The sequence below is a fragment of the Lepisma saccharinum genome, chromosome 16 (assembly GCF_977018435.1).
Source record: "Lepisma saccharinum chromosome 16, izLepSacc3.1, whole genome shotgun sequence".
NCBI classification, from domain to species: Eukaryota; Metazoa; Arthropoda; class Insecta; order Zygentoma; family Lepismatidae; genus Lepisma; species Lepisma saccharinum.
In genome coordinates this window covers 36,897,424-36,914,795 of record NC_139244.1, presented here as the reverse complement: position 1 = coordinate 36,914,795, position 17,372 = coordinate 36,897,424, and the positions used below count along the sequence as shown (strand labels likewise).

The 17,372-nt window shown below is 37.7% G+C and overlaps 1 protein-coding gene across 1 annotated transcript in view; it reads right to left on the bottom strand.

The window, feature by feature from the left end:
- LOC146000032 (sodium channel protein Nach-like) overlaps window positions 1–17,068 on the bottom strand; it is a 55,980-nt gene extending 38,912 nt beyond the window's left edge. The window contains exons 1-6 of the mRNA XM_083137345.1: window positions 16,928–17,068; window positions 10,287–10,423; window positions 8,518–8,635; window positions 4,725–5,004; window positions 3,607–3,657; window positions 696–834 (exon numbers count right to left, since the gene is read on the bottom strand). Coding sequence (XP_082993471.1) covers window positions 696–834; window positions 3,607–3,657; window positions 4,725–5,004; window positions 8,518–8,635; window positions 10,287–10,423; window positions 16,928–17,056 — 854 coding nt within the window. The 5' untranslated portion in view covers window positions 17,057–17,068. The remainder of the gene's footprint in view (window positions 1–695; window positions 835–3,606; window positions 3,658–4,724; window positions 5,005–8,517; window positions 8,636–10,286; window positions 10,424–16,927) is intronic.
- Window positions 17,069–17,372: the final 304 nt, after the last annotated feature.

Genomic DNA, 17,372 nt, shown 5'->3' with positions numbered 1-17,372 from the left:
ATAATAATAATAAAAACATAATAATTATTTTAAAATAACAATTATTATCATGGTAATAATCATTATTGTCATTTCTGCTAATCAAGTTTTATCAATGGCTTAACCCCCTACACAAAAATTTCTGTCAATGCCCATGCATAGGATCCACTTTATTTTAAGGGTAGCATAGATTAATCACTACTGCAAGGATATCAGTTGATATAGGCATATAATATTTCCTTAACTGTAAAATTGCCAATAATTTACTGATCCAATATATGCACAAATTCTTCACTTTTCTGCCACTTTGGGCTAATTGCGAAAATGAGGATGAGTGAAGATATGATGAAATTGATCAAGGGACACAGAGAATTCCCTTGCTTAAACTGGGATTTGAAGCAGAGACCCTTAGCATCATAGCACACACTTCTACTCATTCCACCATGGAGGTCAGCATATTCAATTATCAAACCATGGTTTACTTTGCTTTGGTTTATGGTATCCTGTGGTTTCCTTAGTTGGTACAAGCGAGATAAGTAAACAGAGCAGGAGGGGGTGTAGGATATACTAATTCTGGAACTGTGGAATTGACAACTCATTTTGTGAAACATTTCACAATGTTAAACTAAAAGACGAGTTCATTGGTGTGCCATATTAAAAATTTTCTTTCGTGAAATGAGAAAACAAAAATGATGAAGGGACTAATATGGACTTACGTAGCAACATGGACACTTTCCACCTTGTAGTCAATTTTGGAGCAGGATCTCAAGCAGTCGCATTTCATAGTAGACTTGGTGCCTCTCAACTTCACAGCATGTGTCTCTTCATAGGGAGGAGGGGTGAACCGCATGGCTGCTGCAAGAGAAGATTCTGTATGTAATGAATAATATTTGCAAATTGATTCAAGTTAGATTTTATGTGTAAAAAGAGATGACTCCAGAAATCCTGACATTCGCTACAAGACTCGGCGGCAAGCGACCCGGCGTCAGCGCTTGTCTTTCCCGGTGAACGGGGTGCACGACAGTCTGCTGTTAAAATTACAGTTTTCATATTGTGTACTAACCTTGACTACAGAAGGTGTTGAAAATGATGTCCCTCTGCTGAAACACATTCCTGGCATCTCCGAAGGAAATTGGCATTTACATGTGCAAGTTCGTCTACTGTAATTCTCCCGATTTCTCGTACAATACTCTCTTTTAACTCACGGATGGTGAACAACTCACCCAGTTACAAAAAATCACATGACTCGCATTATCTCTAGGCCGTAATTCATGCACTATTGCCACTCTGTAGGGCTTAAATTTAAGAATTTTAAATGCTGTGGTTTTTGAAACACCCGTTTCTTGTGAGAGGTGGCGGATAGATTTCCGAGGAGACTGGCCTAACCTTAGTCCTATCTCATCGAGTTTTTCCTCAATAAGTACACGTGGGTTTTTCTTTCCACTTTTATTCAGAACTGACCCTGTTACTCTAAACTTTTTTACGAGGTTTAATATAGTGGTCCTATGTGGAACGGGAACACCAGGAAATTTCGTTGCAAAACTTCGTCGCACTTCTCCACAATTCCTCTTTCCGAAGTAATCCTCGACAAGATAAATCCTTTGTTGAAATGTAAACTTTTGTGGTGCCATATTAAGCCACAATCTTCAATCTTCAACACACGGACTCGACACAACACAACTTCCGAGGGAGGATTATACTGGCGTCAGTCTGCAACATCAACAGAAAGGGAAACAGAGCGAAGGCAGGGAGAGTGAAAAAACAGACTGTAGCATGCGACTGTCGCGGACCCATTCACCGGGAAAGTCAATCGTTGACGCCGGGCCGCTTGCCGCCGAGTCTCGTACCGAATGTCAGGGAATGCTCTTTGGATGTAAATACTATTTGGAACTGTTTGTGCAGTGACCTTTTAACAAACTTTCTCATGGGTTCGGATGACGTTTTCTGATTGTCATTCCTATATTCACTCGTGCTCATATGTTTAAAGAAGGTTTATTGTTAGTTTTAGAAGTCTCTGGGAAAGGAAAGCGAGCAAATCCTTACAGTTCAAATACCAAGAAGACTGAAGTTTTATTCTGGGGTGGAAAGGGATTTAGATGATTTCCACTGTGCACTAAACTTATTCATGACTTGTAGCGTCAGGGAACTTCTTTCCAAATAATATTTTTCCTGGAAAACCTTGAAATTACTGGAACGGAACTTTTCCATGGTTGTGAGAGAGTGGGTGTTCAAGAATTCAACTATGTAACTTGTGTATGAATATGCACTTGTTGACTGTTTGCTTTGCAGTGGGGACTTATTAAGATTATTATTTTTAGATTTCAGTTCTAATTAGTCTTCCTGAGCATAAAATGTACTAAAATGAAATTTGCCAATAAAAAATCTGCACACGCTGGCTGAGATCATACATGAATTTAACCAATATGAAACCAAGGTAAGTGCTGTGATGGTGATGTGAATTAAACCCATTTATCACATTTAATTATCACATCAAGGTTAACCCAATGGTAGAAACAAGCAGTGATAGATAAATCAACTAAAGTTCTTTTAAATCATTCTTAATTTATTTATACTGTTACATCAATCACTACTGTGTAGACTAAAGGATATTGATGGAAAGATAGGAATAAGAAATAAAAAGAGTCTTCCATGAGAATTGTTTATGACTGTATCAATCCATCACAGTAACTTTTATGTACTTAATACACTCAATGCTTAACTTTGTGCATTGTTAATTCATTGAATCTTTATAAAACTATTTCCACATTTGTGTGCTCATTTAACTATTCACGTAATATGTGGACTAGCCCCTAATGAAAAGTAAATGCTGGACAGTACTATGGAAATGAAATAATGTGTGTCATTTTAAAATAGATTTTCATTCATTCATTAACACCTACATAGATTAACTGCTTCCAGAGAACTTGTATCTGTTGATAAAATCTTAGTACTTGAGAGCCTTCTAAATCAGGGCCTCCCCGATGGCACAGTGGTAGCGTTGTCCCCTTGTAATCAAGGGGTCCCGGGTTCGATACTACCCGGTAGAGTCATATGGCACAGTGGTTCGGATCCCACTTTAAACCATCTGTCTTACTGTGCATAAAGTGGACTTAAAACACCAACTAAAACCAAACCTTCTAAATCAGTTTCCAGAGCTGTTAGGCACAGTGTGTTACAATTCCAGTCCTGAGTTTGAATGCTGGCCTGGACATGAGTGTTCTCTGTGAGTGTCCCTTCATCAATTTCATCATATCAACATCACCCATCCTTATATACCCTTATACCGATATTGCCAAAAGTGGCAGAAAAGCACATCTAAAAACAAAAATCAATCAATCATAAAACAGTTTATGTCTACTGTTTTGGCATGCGCTTTCACTTGTACATACTATCACCACATCATGTGCCTTCTACAAGAGGTGGACAAGATTTAGGAAAAAACATGGTAGCAGGTAGATTGTTAAAATGTTAAAGTGGATGACACTTGTTCAATCAAACTACCTCCCTGCTTCCAAACATTGTAAAATGTTCAGATTGAGATTGAAATACAAGACAGGATCTTTGCAAGTTTCATGTACTTAATCAGTAAAATCAGTACCTACAGCCAATGGAAAATTGTGTTCTTACTGTCATGTTTGTGCAAGCAGTCGACGTTATCCATTCCACACTCTGGTAGACCTGAAAAGAAAAGATATGTACCTTGGAATATTTGATAATATAATGAATATGGCTATAGCATGAAGAATTGAATGATTGTTCTGTTTTTGTTTTTTGCATGGTTAACCTATTTTCCTGATCAGTGTAAACATTCTTTTCGAGAGAGTGGTAGCGGGAGCTACAAAATAGCCACCCACCTCTTCATATTTCAAGTATGTATGTATGACACTTTATCTTCCTTTTCACACTCATTGAAACATGTCAATAGCAGGTCACCACTAACCCCCTAGACAGGGGTTGCTATCCCTGGATATATGGAACGTTCACCGCTGATCCTGATTTAATACCAAAGATGACCATGAATACTCATTACGCCAAAGAAAAGTACTAACTGGTGGTGGTACCAGGCTTTCTGGTGTGGGTGGGTGGCTTTTAAAGATTTGTGGGGGCCACATCTTCAAATCAGCACTCGGAAAGTTATTTTTTTTGAAGTAACTAATTTACAGTTACAGATACTGGTACTTGAAAAGTAACTAAGTTATTTTTACAGTTACTTTCTGCTGGAAATTTTCTTGTAAATAAATTACACACAATCATTGATCATTAATGGTAATACGGTAAAATAAATATATGAAGACTTACAAGTGTTTTATTTGTGTTTCTGGTGCATAATAACAAGAGGTGGTAGCCCCCCACCCTCTCGGGTTAGATATACACAGAGATGGGGAAAGCAATGTTACAAGTGGAAGATTGGAAATGTTTGTATCTAAGAATAATTACACTTAATCATATTTCCATTGAACAATTACGATACATGTTCTACCTTTTGTATAGAAACAAATAATTGTGCATTACCTTATTGCTCTAACAAAATTATTTTGCAATATCAAGAACCTAAACTTTCACACACCTGTCAATATGTTATTAAGAACCTATTTGAGTTTTTCCCCATATGTTAGTTGCTGTGAAAAGGATGCTAATAGCCTTCCACCAATTGTTTTCTACACCTAAATGAGAAGAAATTTAAAATCCACAGAACCCCATTACATTATGATAATTGGAAAAGCTAAGCTTGGACAGTGACATACCTTGGTTGGGATAGAAGTAAGGTGTGCAGTTGCATTCCTTCATTATGTAGTCCATCCTACACTCTGCCATGCATGTCACTTGGCTGTAGTTCCTGCTGAGTTTGAGAGGGGTCTCTCCCTGGAATACGCAACCCCTCTTGTCCCTCTGCACGTGGCGGATGTTGGGGACACTTGTGTAGTCTACCGGTGATATCTGGATGCTGAGCACCATTCGATTCTCGGCAGGAAGGAAGACACCCTGAGACACGTCTGGGAAGCTGTCTGGGCTGTGAACGTAGATCTGTGGGAGACCAATCCTCAAAGTTAGATCCCCATTGTAGAGTGTCTCTCAAAAGTCTTAGGACAACGACATTTTAAACTAGGCAACCCAGTTTACGGAAGACGTTGGTGGGTTGCGTGTAGAGTTAGGCTCAATTTCAGGGTTGCCACAAGCACAATGGATATTTATGAAATACGCGAAAGAAATAAATCTAAGTATTATTGTATAAAACTAGAAAAAAATATCAGTATTACATTTGTTGCAGATGAAAAATCCTTTCTGAAAGAAAGATAATCGATTTTCTAGTACTTCATTGCTGGTGAGTCTACACAATGAAAAGAGGACAGAGGAAACGGAAGGGGACAAAAGAGAGGAGAGCAGAGAAAGGGGAAGAGGAAAAGTAAAGGAGGGAAGAAAATAGAAGACAGAAGTGGATAGGAGAAGTAATGAGGAGAAAGGAAAAAGATTCGAGGAGAGATGAGGATAATGGAGCAAGAGGAGATACGAGGAGGAAAACGAGATGAGAGAAGAGGAGTTTGGAGAGGAGAGGAGGAGACGAGAAGAGGGAAGTGGAGAGTAGAGTAAAAGAGAGAAAAAAGAGAAGAACGAAAAGAAGAGGAGAATAGTGCAGTGGAGTTGGAAATCGAAGAGAGGAGACGAGGTAAGAGAACTGGCGAAGAGTGGGATGGAGTGGAGACAAGATGCGAGAAAAGTAGGGAAGGCGATATAAGATAAAGGCAGAGGAGAAGGAGGGGAGAGAAGAAGGAGAAGGAGAAGGGACTGGAGACAAGAGGAGTGAAGAGGTAGTTGCAGATATCGTCTCGGCGTCAAGAATAGATGCATTGATCAAATTATCGACATGAAATATTCAATAACATTTTGAAATGTATTAGATCGGTGCGAAATGCCTTTTGGCTAAGTTCAGAGCAAGAAAAAATATTCCACGTAAGATCTTTGATTTTACCTGCGATTATATCACTATAAACATGAATGTAATTTAAATATTTATAAGAATTAGCCAATTTTTCTCCACTTCTCGGTTCATTGAAATGGAGATTTTGTAATTTAATATTTTCCCTCCCCCATCGTTAATTCCAAACTGAATCATTCCGTTTCACACGGCGGGGAGAATGAACACAGAGGGAATATGTCTAAAATTTACGAAAATATTCTGCCACCAGAGGGGTTTGAACCTACGACCATCAGGTTGAGAATCCTTAACATTAACCCCTACCCTACAAGCTTTCGCTCCTGGAAGCAGGTAGAAGGAGCTGCCTAATGTGAAACGTAGATGCAACTCTCCTCCTACATGTAATGTGCAAAGAATACTTGTTTGTAACAAAGCAAATGAAGGCACGCGTAGTACGAATCGGCGAAAACATTGAATGGAGAATTGCACACGATGAAAACTTTTCAGTCGATATTTGTGCAGGTATTTTTGCATTGAACTCGAGTGAAAAAATGGGTAAAATTAGTATGTCCTGAATATAAATAGTTATTTCAGAAATATTTGTCAATGTCTTTGAAGCAGTGCACAATTATCGTTAGAGTATACCTCAGATTCTTTCAGCTGATTTCCTAACTATATTTTCTACATATTGTTGGTAGAAGCTACTCAGAAAAACTTTCAATTGCACGATGAAGATGTTGAAAGTTATTTCTAACACTTACATTAAGAAGCAGTGTAGCTGGTGCATGTAATTTGAGATGTCACTCTAAGATCTAACTCTTATGATAATGGAAGGCTTATTGTTTGTTTTTGACATCATAATAAATGTTTGTAGGCTGTTGATAAAAATCATTAGTAGATATAATACTATAATGAAACAATGATTATTTAATAATAAATTACATTTTTTTATAATCAAATAACATACTTAAAGGGACACTTCTACTCAATACACCAAGCAGAACTGTTTTTACATATTTTTTTAAAAAAAAGTTAATGTAGTTAATATACTGAAAAGCAAATTGATTATATTTTTTGTTATTAAGTTTTACACACCTTGTTCGAAAAAATCTTTCAATATTAGAGGAAAATTTTAGTTGTGTGATCTCTCATAAAATGTTCATTATTGAAAGTTTGAAAACTTGTGGTAACATTTACTATAGTAGGATTAAATGGTAGAATATGAAAATATATGTATACATACACATGAAGTTACAACCTGGTTCCTACATTTTGCACTAAATAATTTTATAGAATGCATTTTTTACTTTGGTTATTCTGTTGGAATATCAAAGAACTGAACTTTATTTCAATGCTGTAGTCTTGTAATCAAAGGGTCCCAGGTTTTATCCCCATTTGATAATTGCTCAGTGGTTTGGATTTCACTTTAAACTGTAGGCTCAGTCCCGATTAGCCTACCTAAGCACAAAGTGAACTTAAAACAAATTTTGAATGTTTTGATTCTTTGTTATTGAGTAACAATAATAAGGTTTTTTAATAATAATAATAATAATAATAATTTGAAACGAATTATACAAATTTCCATAGGGTACGGGATTGGCTCAATGCCCATGGTCAAAGGGAAGGTGGTGGGTCCCATTAATTGTCCACAGAAGTCAGGGTGGATGGTGAACTAGTACATAGTTTCAATGAAGGCTATAGTGCCACAAAATATTTTGATTGTCAATGGTCTGGTCAGTAAGTAGCTCTCAATTATCAAAAACAATTATAAAATAAACATTATCATGTAAGGTGGACGGACAACAGTGCTTAAAATGGTTCCAGTCAATAGTCTGAATGCCAACCACAAGTGAATAGACACAAGTACAGCAACTACTACTACTACTAATGATAATAATAAATGCACAGGGTAGAATTTGTAAGGGGGGATGGGGGATTTTCTCCCCTCTGCTTGATAAATTTTATCCATGGGAGGAAATGTTATATGGCATAAAGTCATTATCTCATGCTGTCCCTAGAAAGTCAGTAGAATTTCCCCCACCACTGGAAATTTCTTAAATACCACACTGTAAATGCATATTAAAACAACAATGACATTTTTTATCATCATCATCATTATTATTATTATTACTATTATTGCATCCAAAAACAATATATAAACACAAGATCTATCATGTCTTTCCTTTCAGAAAATTAGGTTCTCATTTACATCCTAAATGAGTAGCACTTACCAAAATATATTATTTTTTTCTAAATTTCCTGTCGGTGGGAGGTCAGAAAATTTAGAAAAAACCTATCTTTTCCTCTTTGTCTAGTATTGTTCACAAAAATTAATGCAACAAAGGACAGACTTTTGTCTAGTGTATTAAATAAATAAAACACTTGTCTAATGTTGCAGCAGGTACAGAGCTCCAGCACCAAACTGATTTACTGGAACAGAGTTCCAGTGCATTCCAGCTCACTTTAAGCCCTGGTGGATAGTAAGTGTCGAGCCTGAATTCATCAGTGTTCTTACTTGATGAAATCGCTTTAATTATTATAAACAGGCTTCACATAATTGTTATTATTGTATCATACACATAATTATGAACAGTGTCTGCATTCATTGAACAGTTGCTACTTACGTTAAATCCCTTCGTCCTTTGGTCAGTCTCCAAGTACTCGCTCCCCAGGTCATTGAAGAACATCTCGAGGCCAGTTGTTGTTCCCTCTGCGTAGTTGCTCTCGTAATCAGCTTCACTCCTGAAATTGAAATGGAGCAAATTTTATTTGATACAGTCCAAAGTAAGAACACATTCATGGGGATGGGAAGTGGATGACACAAATAAATAATTTGGGAAGGGAGTGTACACTCACCGGCAATAAAAATGGGACACCTAGATCCTGAAATATTCTCTTTTTTCCAAGGCATTAAGCAGTGTCGCAGGAAGGGGGGTACAGGGATACATTGTACCCCCCAAATTTTTGAAGGGGGTACTGTACCCCCTAAATCCATAAATCCAATTGTACCCCCCTTAGATAGTTTGACCGACGCAAGGTGCTACTGTTAAAAGAACCTATTTTTCAATTCGCTCAATTAAATATTTATATTGTTTATAACTTAAAGCATTATCTTTCTTACCACAGAAATTCAAACCATTGTAATCTTATTCTACTACATTGTGCTTGCTACTAGTTAGTTCATTGACCTGCGTTCTTGGAAACCCCTTTAAGGAGATGAAAATTGTTTAAAATGTGTGTGGAACGATGGAATCAGATAAAGTTTACTCTCATAGAATCAAGCTCCAGACAAATTCTCTTTTGCGTAAGGGGGGTACACTCTTCTAAAGAAGTGGTCGCGTCGATTCGAAGATAAGATACAAATCTTCATCAGAAGAGTATACGAATTTTCAAATGGAAAAAAGAGACGCGACAGACCAACTTGGGGGGTCTCACCCATAATTTTCATAACTTTGTAAGAATGTGTTCAGAAAACTATACTTAAACCTATATATTAAGAGATTTTTTAAAACAGTAAGGGTGTGCGGGATCCCGAGCAGTCGGGAAATACCGAATGGTCATTTTAAAAAGTCGTTAATTCTCGGCAAAGTTATACCTCTTACAAAAGGTAAAAAAAAAAGGTAAAGTGTTCCCCTGTGCATAGCACCACGCCATGAAGGCGTATAGGGGGTGTGGGGGTAACGCCCCACACTTTCTTGATCCGGTCGTGAGTACCTCTTACAAGTAACCATAAATTCTAAAAAAAACAAAGAAATAAAAAAAAATATGCAAATTTTGCATTAAAAAACAAACAGGAAATTCGTGTGTGCTGTTCTAAAATGGAATATTTCTCATGCCTTCACATTATACCTGTGTAATACACACACACATAAGGTAGGCTGAATTTTGTACCCCTCCGAAATCAAAAACGTTCCTGTGCCCTTGGCATTAAGTATGTTGCCTAATTCTACTGCGATGAATGGATTTTAGCAAATTTTCAATGGCAGGTTCTGCTACAGCCGTAGAGTTAGGCAACACAATTCATTATAATTTAATTATTTTAACATTATTAGTAATTATTTCTGAGACACTTGGTTCGGATCCCTACCGAAATATATTTCTAGATACATGCCTGTTGGGACTCTACAACTTCTTCTCGAACTACTATCTGGTACATTGTCATATAATGAGAGACTATATCCGAAACCAACAATGCTCTTATCTTCAAATGAGAGTGAATATGATTTTGTTTTGTTTCCAAGACTAAAGAAATAGTGCAGTGTTCATTATGGAAGCACAACACTCAGTGGCACTTTGTTCGTTGTCGTACAATACATTAGTCATCTCTGTTTTGGGAACAAGTGGCCCCTAGCTAAACCCGCCAATGAAGTCCCCTATAGGGAGAGCCACTTACTCGTTGTCGCGTGTTCCAGAGTTGAATGAGTAGCAGAAGCCTTCCTCCGTCCTTTGGAGTTTCAGAATCTCGCAGCACGTTTGGGGAACCCCTTTCCAGAAGCAGTCGTGGAAGATTTCCTCGCACAACGGCATCACCTGGAAATTAGTCATCGTCACAAGGGGTTTCAATTGGAATCATTTGTCAATCATCTACTTTAGAGTGGAAAGTCACATTTAACTAATTCTTCTTGTTGCTTATTATTACCACTTTTAACAAATAAAAACACAGAGTAACCAGAAAGAAGACGTGGGCTAATTATACAGAGAAACTCAAAATCGCAGTGAGAGTAATCGCATACATAGGTCATTAGGTCACTTATTTTTCGGAAAGTAAAGAGCCTGCCCAACTTGTTCACTGTGCTCAGTGTGGTGTAGGTAGTTGCAGTGTTGAATCCTGCTACTTTCCTCCGGCGGGGATATCAAACTTCAGGGGGGAAGGTTGTCATAGCAACAAATTATAATACTAATAAAACAATACTAATATTTCTAAATGTAAATTTCGATAAGACCGCATATACATAACAGTACCATTCCTCAGCAAACTGTTGACTAACTACGACAACAGTTAAATTAGCTGTAAGCAGAGGCGTCTCCTGAACGCATGCCGTGCATGCTGCGCATGCGTCAATTGTGGGAAAGAGGACAGCTTGCTCTGCGACGACATTAATGAGCATTTCTACATTCTAATTTCTTCATATAGGAGAAGCATTTATTTTACGCGAGAGCGCTGAACTAAGCTTATATTACATTTCTTGGATCTGAAGTGAAAGAAAGTAAGTAATAATTCTTTTTCCACAATTGACGCATGCGCAGCATGCACCGCATGCGTTCACGAGACGCCTCTGGCTGTAAGAAGTTGAAATTTGTCACAACAATAGAAGCTTACATTACCCCAATCCTACCGTTCATTGTTGAGTTTCAATGAAATGGAATTTCATTTGTATTATTACTAGTTAGCAGTTATAAAAACAGGCGGTAATTTATATTCATTGATCAGTATCGGCAATTGGGTGCCAAAATAGTGTACTTTCTCTTGGTAGTAGGCTTAGCAGTGCAGGGACAAGAACTGACAAAAAGTGAAGGGGAACTGTAGTGTTTGAACTGTATCTGAAATTGGTGCATACTGTTTACGAATGGGCGAACAAATGTTCATGATGCGGAGAGCCGAGGGAACACTGTCATAACGGATGCAATGAAATAAAAGGTGGACCACGTAATTCAAGAGAATCACGCAGCTTCGGAATTTTACCTTCTTCCGAAGATGAAGGTGCACCTGGTAAGCGCTTTGCACGTGATGAACTACAGGATGCTGTCATGGACTCTTAGAATTGCCAGACGACAACATGGTACGAGGAGGGATAGTTACTGGTGTCGACAATGCTTCAATGTCAAGGCGATGATGTGGAGAAGTAGGTAAAAGAGTGTGTTTAAAACTTCTGCAATATTATCAATAAATCTTTGGCGAAACGTTCTTCACTTTCCGAATGACCCTCGTATATAATTTCAAATTGACATTCAGTAACGCAGCGAAAGAGGAGGGGGCACAGTGACACATTATATCAATACATTTTTGGGAGTACCCCCTAAATCCTTTGATCCGAACTGTGCCGCTTTCACCCCTTCGAATAATTTGACAGAGGCAAGATGCTGCTGAAAGAATATAACTTTTAGTAGCAAATGCAAAAACTTTCTTTGGTTTTCAATATCCCTCTATCCAAAATAATGAAACCAACCGTGAACCTATTATATACACACATAGTGGCACTAGTTTCCTGTGCTCTCGGTAAACTTTATAAGAAAGCACTGTTTAAAATTATTGCAAAACAATGGAATGGAGCCTAGAGCTTATCTCTTCCTGAACTGTACACTCACCGGCAATAAAAATGGTACCCCTAGAACCTGAAATGCTCACTGCCCTGTATGACGTTATGTGTGCTGCCTAATTCTACGGCGGTGATAGAACTTGCCACTAAAAAATTGCCATTAAAATTCACTCATCGCTGTCTTGCAGGGAAGTGAGTATTTCAGGATCTAGGTGTCCCTTTTTTTGACGGTGACTGTAAATGTTTTTAAAAACTGTTGAAGGCTATCATATGAAAATATTTCAAACTATTTTGTCAACATTGCTTTTTTTTATTGGCAGCACAAGGTTATTTGTGTGGTGGTAGATATTATGAAAAGGATAATCTTTTCCTCATAAACAACACCCTCAGGAAATTTGTGGAACAAATTTTTCAGATTTGGTGAAAATCGGAGGGGATGATGACAGATGACCCGGGATTAGTTAAACCTACTATATTCTGGTCTTCTCAGTTAGGAATTTCGATTTTCAAAACAGGGAGTTTTGTTCCTCCTCATCCTCCACGTGTAATGGACGACATGTATTAAACCAACAACTTATATTTTTTTTCAGAAGAGTATACATGAAAATATCAAACAAAATCATTTTTCGTTGCAAGTAAAAGAAGTTGAAATATCGAATTCCTTTATGTTTTGGGGCCATTGTAGCCCGTGAAATAATGAATGCAGAGATCTCAAATTTGATATGGTGAAAGTATTATCACATAATTCAACATTATATATCACCCACCGTAATGCACTCACTATTTGTGCATATTTTCTAAAATTAATTTCTCCCTTAATAGGAAGATTATACTCGTCAAAGTCTGCAAATGTATTGAGGAGGCACCTAGCGAAAAAATATAAACAAGTTAGTTCTAATTGTACAGTTTCGGACGCTCTTAGGTTGTAACGACTCTATTGAAAGCAGGGTTGGCATGTTTAAAACAAAAGTGTTTAAAACACTTTGTTTTAAACGTTTAAAACACACGGCTTTGTTTTTTTACAAATGTTTTAAACGTTTAAAACAATCTGTTTTAAACATGTTTTTTTACAAGTGTTTAAAACACATTTTGGTGGTAGATATTTTATAGTCTGTGATAATTTTTTTGTTTGGCAACCCTGTTTTTCATTGAATCTGTGTCAATTAATCTGTTCTTTACAGGTCTCACTTATCGCACAACACTTGAGCAACCCTATGTTCTGACGTCACGGGAGAAAGCTTTATAATTTTAGGCTAAATGCCTATGTTGTTAGGTTAGGCAGGCTAGCAATGTATGCACAAGGTAGCAAGATTGTTGTGCGACAAGAAAGACCCGTGCTTTACTGTAGAAATCGAAACCTCTCAGTTCCTTGTTTCGTATCGTCCTGTAAGTTTGAGACTGGTGGAAGCTTGAAATGGAAACTAATATCTAAATACACAATGCGTGATTTTGATCGTGACGTGATTTTTTTTCTTTTGCGATACGATTCATTGGTTTGTATAACTGAATGAAGCGCAGATGCTTACTTTTGGTAACATAATTTTGTACTTTGAAAGATAAATTCATCTGGAGAATCTATTATGACACTGCAGGTTGTTTTCTGCTATATAAACTGTTCAGGCAACAGGAAATATTTCACCGTGATTTTTTCAGGATGAGGATAGGAATTCTATAATATTTAGTTTCTTGAAATTTAGATGAATATAAATCCTAACCTACTTCAGTAGTGGCGGAAAAAGGGGGGCTATTACCCACAACTTTTGTCCCTGCAGTCACGGCCGCCGACTTGTCAAAATTATTGGGGGGGCTCTGATCACTGAAATAAATTATTGAATGACTCACTCTCTCCCTTTTTTAAGTTTTGTCCACAGTGTTCGGAATCTCATAAAAGTCCGATCCGGACTTCGGGAAATGATTTCCCGAATTTTCGGGATCCCGTGCAGTCGGGAAATACCGAATGCTCATTTGAAAATGTCGTTATTTCTCGACGTTTTCTGCATTCTCAATTTCTGGAACTTACCGTAAATTGTTAGTTTTTAATCCAGAAATCACTTAAAGTGAAAATGACGTGTATAATTCGAGATTTTCAGAGCTTCGGGAAATTTTGAACATTTCGCGACTCAGTAGGGAAATTGAAAATTTTTCCCGTCCCGCACACCCCTAATAAAAGCCCATGAATTCCTCAAAAATGTCATTTTTTATTCACAGTTCGAATGCAGAATATTAATTGTCCACGGTTGGATATGTCACAAGTTTCGTCAACCATAATAGCAAAATATTCCCGACTTTTATTATCTGCTACCACGGAGCGCAAAACAGATCTCCCTAATATATCAATGATCTCGCGATCATGCGAGAGCCATTTGTAGCCCGAACGTCCCATCCACTACCCTAGTTCATGCACATCGTCTTTTGAAACTCATGTTTAGTAAAAATTTTAACAATACTCATAATTACATACTTAGAATATACTAGTAATAAATCATGCGTTTTGCTGTCTCTGGTCATAGCCTCCCCAAAGTTGATGGTTTAGCGGTTTTAGTCCACCAAAGTTGATGGTGTAGAAAATTTTAAATGTGTATTAAAAGTTAAGTTCATGTGGCACAGTTCAGAGTAAACGTTACAAGAGAAGCAAAATAATACATTAGATCCTCTTAAGCAAAATTATTTGTGTGGCTCTGCCCCCACATTGTTAATATTGGGGGGCTCGACCCCCCCTTAAGCCCCATGGAGTCGGCGCCTATACCTGCAGTAGAGGTGTGCGAGATCCCGAAAAGTCGGGACCGGGATCGGGAAAGAAAATTTCCGTCCCGATCCTGACTTTCCAACGTTTTGGGATCCCAAGCAGTCTGGAAATTCCGAATGGTCATTTTAAAACGTCGTCAATTCTAGACATTCTCTGCATTGTGGTTTTGTACCAGAAGTGCAAAAACAAGCACTTAAGATGGAAATTACATGTAGAATTCGAGATTTCAAGAGCTTTGGGAAATTTCGAACACATCCCGTCCCGAAAATTTTCCTACTTTTTCGGGAAATTGAGAATTTTCCCCGTCCCCACCCAAAAAATTCTGTACCCCACACCCCTACCCTGCAGTATGGTAAACCTTATCTCCAAAGATAAATAAACTGTCCTTGTCGCCATTGTACTCATAAAAATGAGTATTTTTTCTCTTTAACGACTTTAACTATAATTTACTGGGAAAAGGTTGAATTTGTTTTGTTTAAAACATGTTTAAAACATGTTTTTTAACTCATGTTTAAAACTATGTTTAAAACAAAAAAAACATGTTTTAAACAAAAAAAACAGTTTGTTTTGTTCTTTTTAAAAAAAAAACAAATTTTGCCAACCCTGATTGAAAGTGCACCGATGCCTCTCCGCCAAACGCCTTGTGCATGGGCAACCCAACCAACACTGCAATTCTGCGGGTTGTCTATATACAAGGCGTTTGGCGGTCGGACGTCGAGGGCTTACGTGTATTTTAAGGTGAGGAGGGACAATTTCGCACCAGGCATGCATTTATTTAAATATCGTCGGAATTGGCACTGCTGCTAAAGAAAATCCACGCATAATTTGAGAGTATGAATTTCTCCCCAAGTTGATTATTATTAAGCCAGATACCATGTTTGAAAAATGTGATGAATACGTATTTACAGAATCCCATGTATTCCTTATGGAGAGACAACTTCAAATTGAAGTTACGGCTAAACAAATGGGAATTTCGACTATTTCTAGCGCAAATATCATCTTCAATGGATCCTTTACCGATCATATATTACTTTCCGCCATCGGAAGTTTGATATCTCCAAGAAAACGAGTAAAATAATTCTCCTATAAGCGTAATGTATTTCCCCTCGCCTCCTACAGCCATCCTGGCAGTGTTGCCAAACCTGATGTGCATAAAAGAGCTACATTTCACCAAGAGCTAAAGATGACTTTCAAGGATCTAGATTAACGAAGGCTGCATAAAGTGTCTCCTAGTGTAATTTAGGTGTCAGAGGGGTGGGGCGCTGCTATTATCGTTATCTTTAAAGTGATGGAAATGTATTCTTAGTTTTCACCGCCTAGATTTGGCGGCATTACCCCTCTCAATAACTTTATGATGTTCATATGAAATCGAAAATAAAGGATTCCCGGATAATAATATTAACATCTTCACCTTAAGCCACAGCTCTATATATAAAAATACCTGGGGAGGAAAGAGGGGTGTGGGCGACGCAGCCTATATATGAATATCACGTCACGTGCAAAATGCACACTCATGGCAAAGGTTGGTCTGTATGGGCCGGAGCCAGTGGTGGCATCATGGTGGGGTAGAGGGCGGGTGCCACAGTTCACAGTAACGAGTGCACAAAAGAGCCAGATTTGGCTCCAAAAGTACGAAGTTGGCAACACTGATCGACAGCTGTCCCAGCGAGAAAGACCTAGGGGAAATTGTCCCTCCTCGCCTTAATGCTCTTTCACAGGTAGACTGTTCATAGCAGCGATGAAAAGAGAAGTAAGAGAGAAGCATTATCGGGCGAAATGACTGGTATTCAGTGATTGATTTGTTTGTTTTCTTTTACTTCACTTCTCTGTCATATTTAGGCTAATCACGAAGATGAATGGTGAAATTTTGAAATGGTTGATGGCAGTGCTTAAAGTGGCTTCAGTTGGTAGTCGGAACGCCAATCACAAATGAATAGACACAAATACTACTACTATTACTAATAATAGTACTAATAATACTATAAGATAATAACTAACATAAATAAATAAATAATAAGTAAATGGTCTTACTTCCAACATGAGTTCTGTTATATTAACATCTTGCAGAAGAAACTTCAGCTCTGTCCTGTTCGTAAGGTAAAGTCCCGACCTGTAATATTTTGTATAGGCCATGTAGTTCAACGCTTGCATTGCCTCCATGAATGGTTTTATGTCCTCAGAATTTCTGCGAGCAGCGTATCTATTGGAGGAAGGGAAATAGTTTTGAACATCAACAAATATTGTAAATGAAAAAAGTTGTAAAATTATTTACGTCTAACAAAAGTATCAGAGTGAATATGTTTCATACAATGCCCTAAAGATATTACTGAACAGAAATGGTAAACGGTTATGGCAAATTTGAATGAAACAGAAGTGAACTCTGGGAGGTCAGTGAAGAGAACTACCCAATGCAGCCTGTATTGAGAAAGACCAATAGTGTGAATCTGAAGCAATGTGACTAATGTTGAATCACACG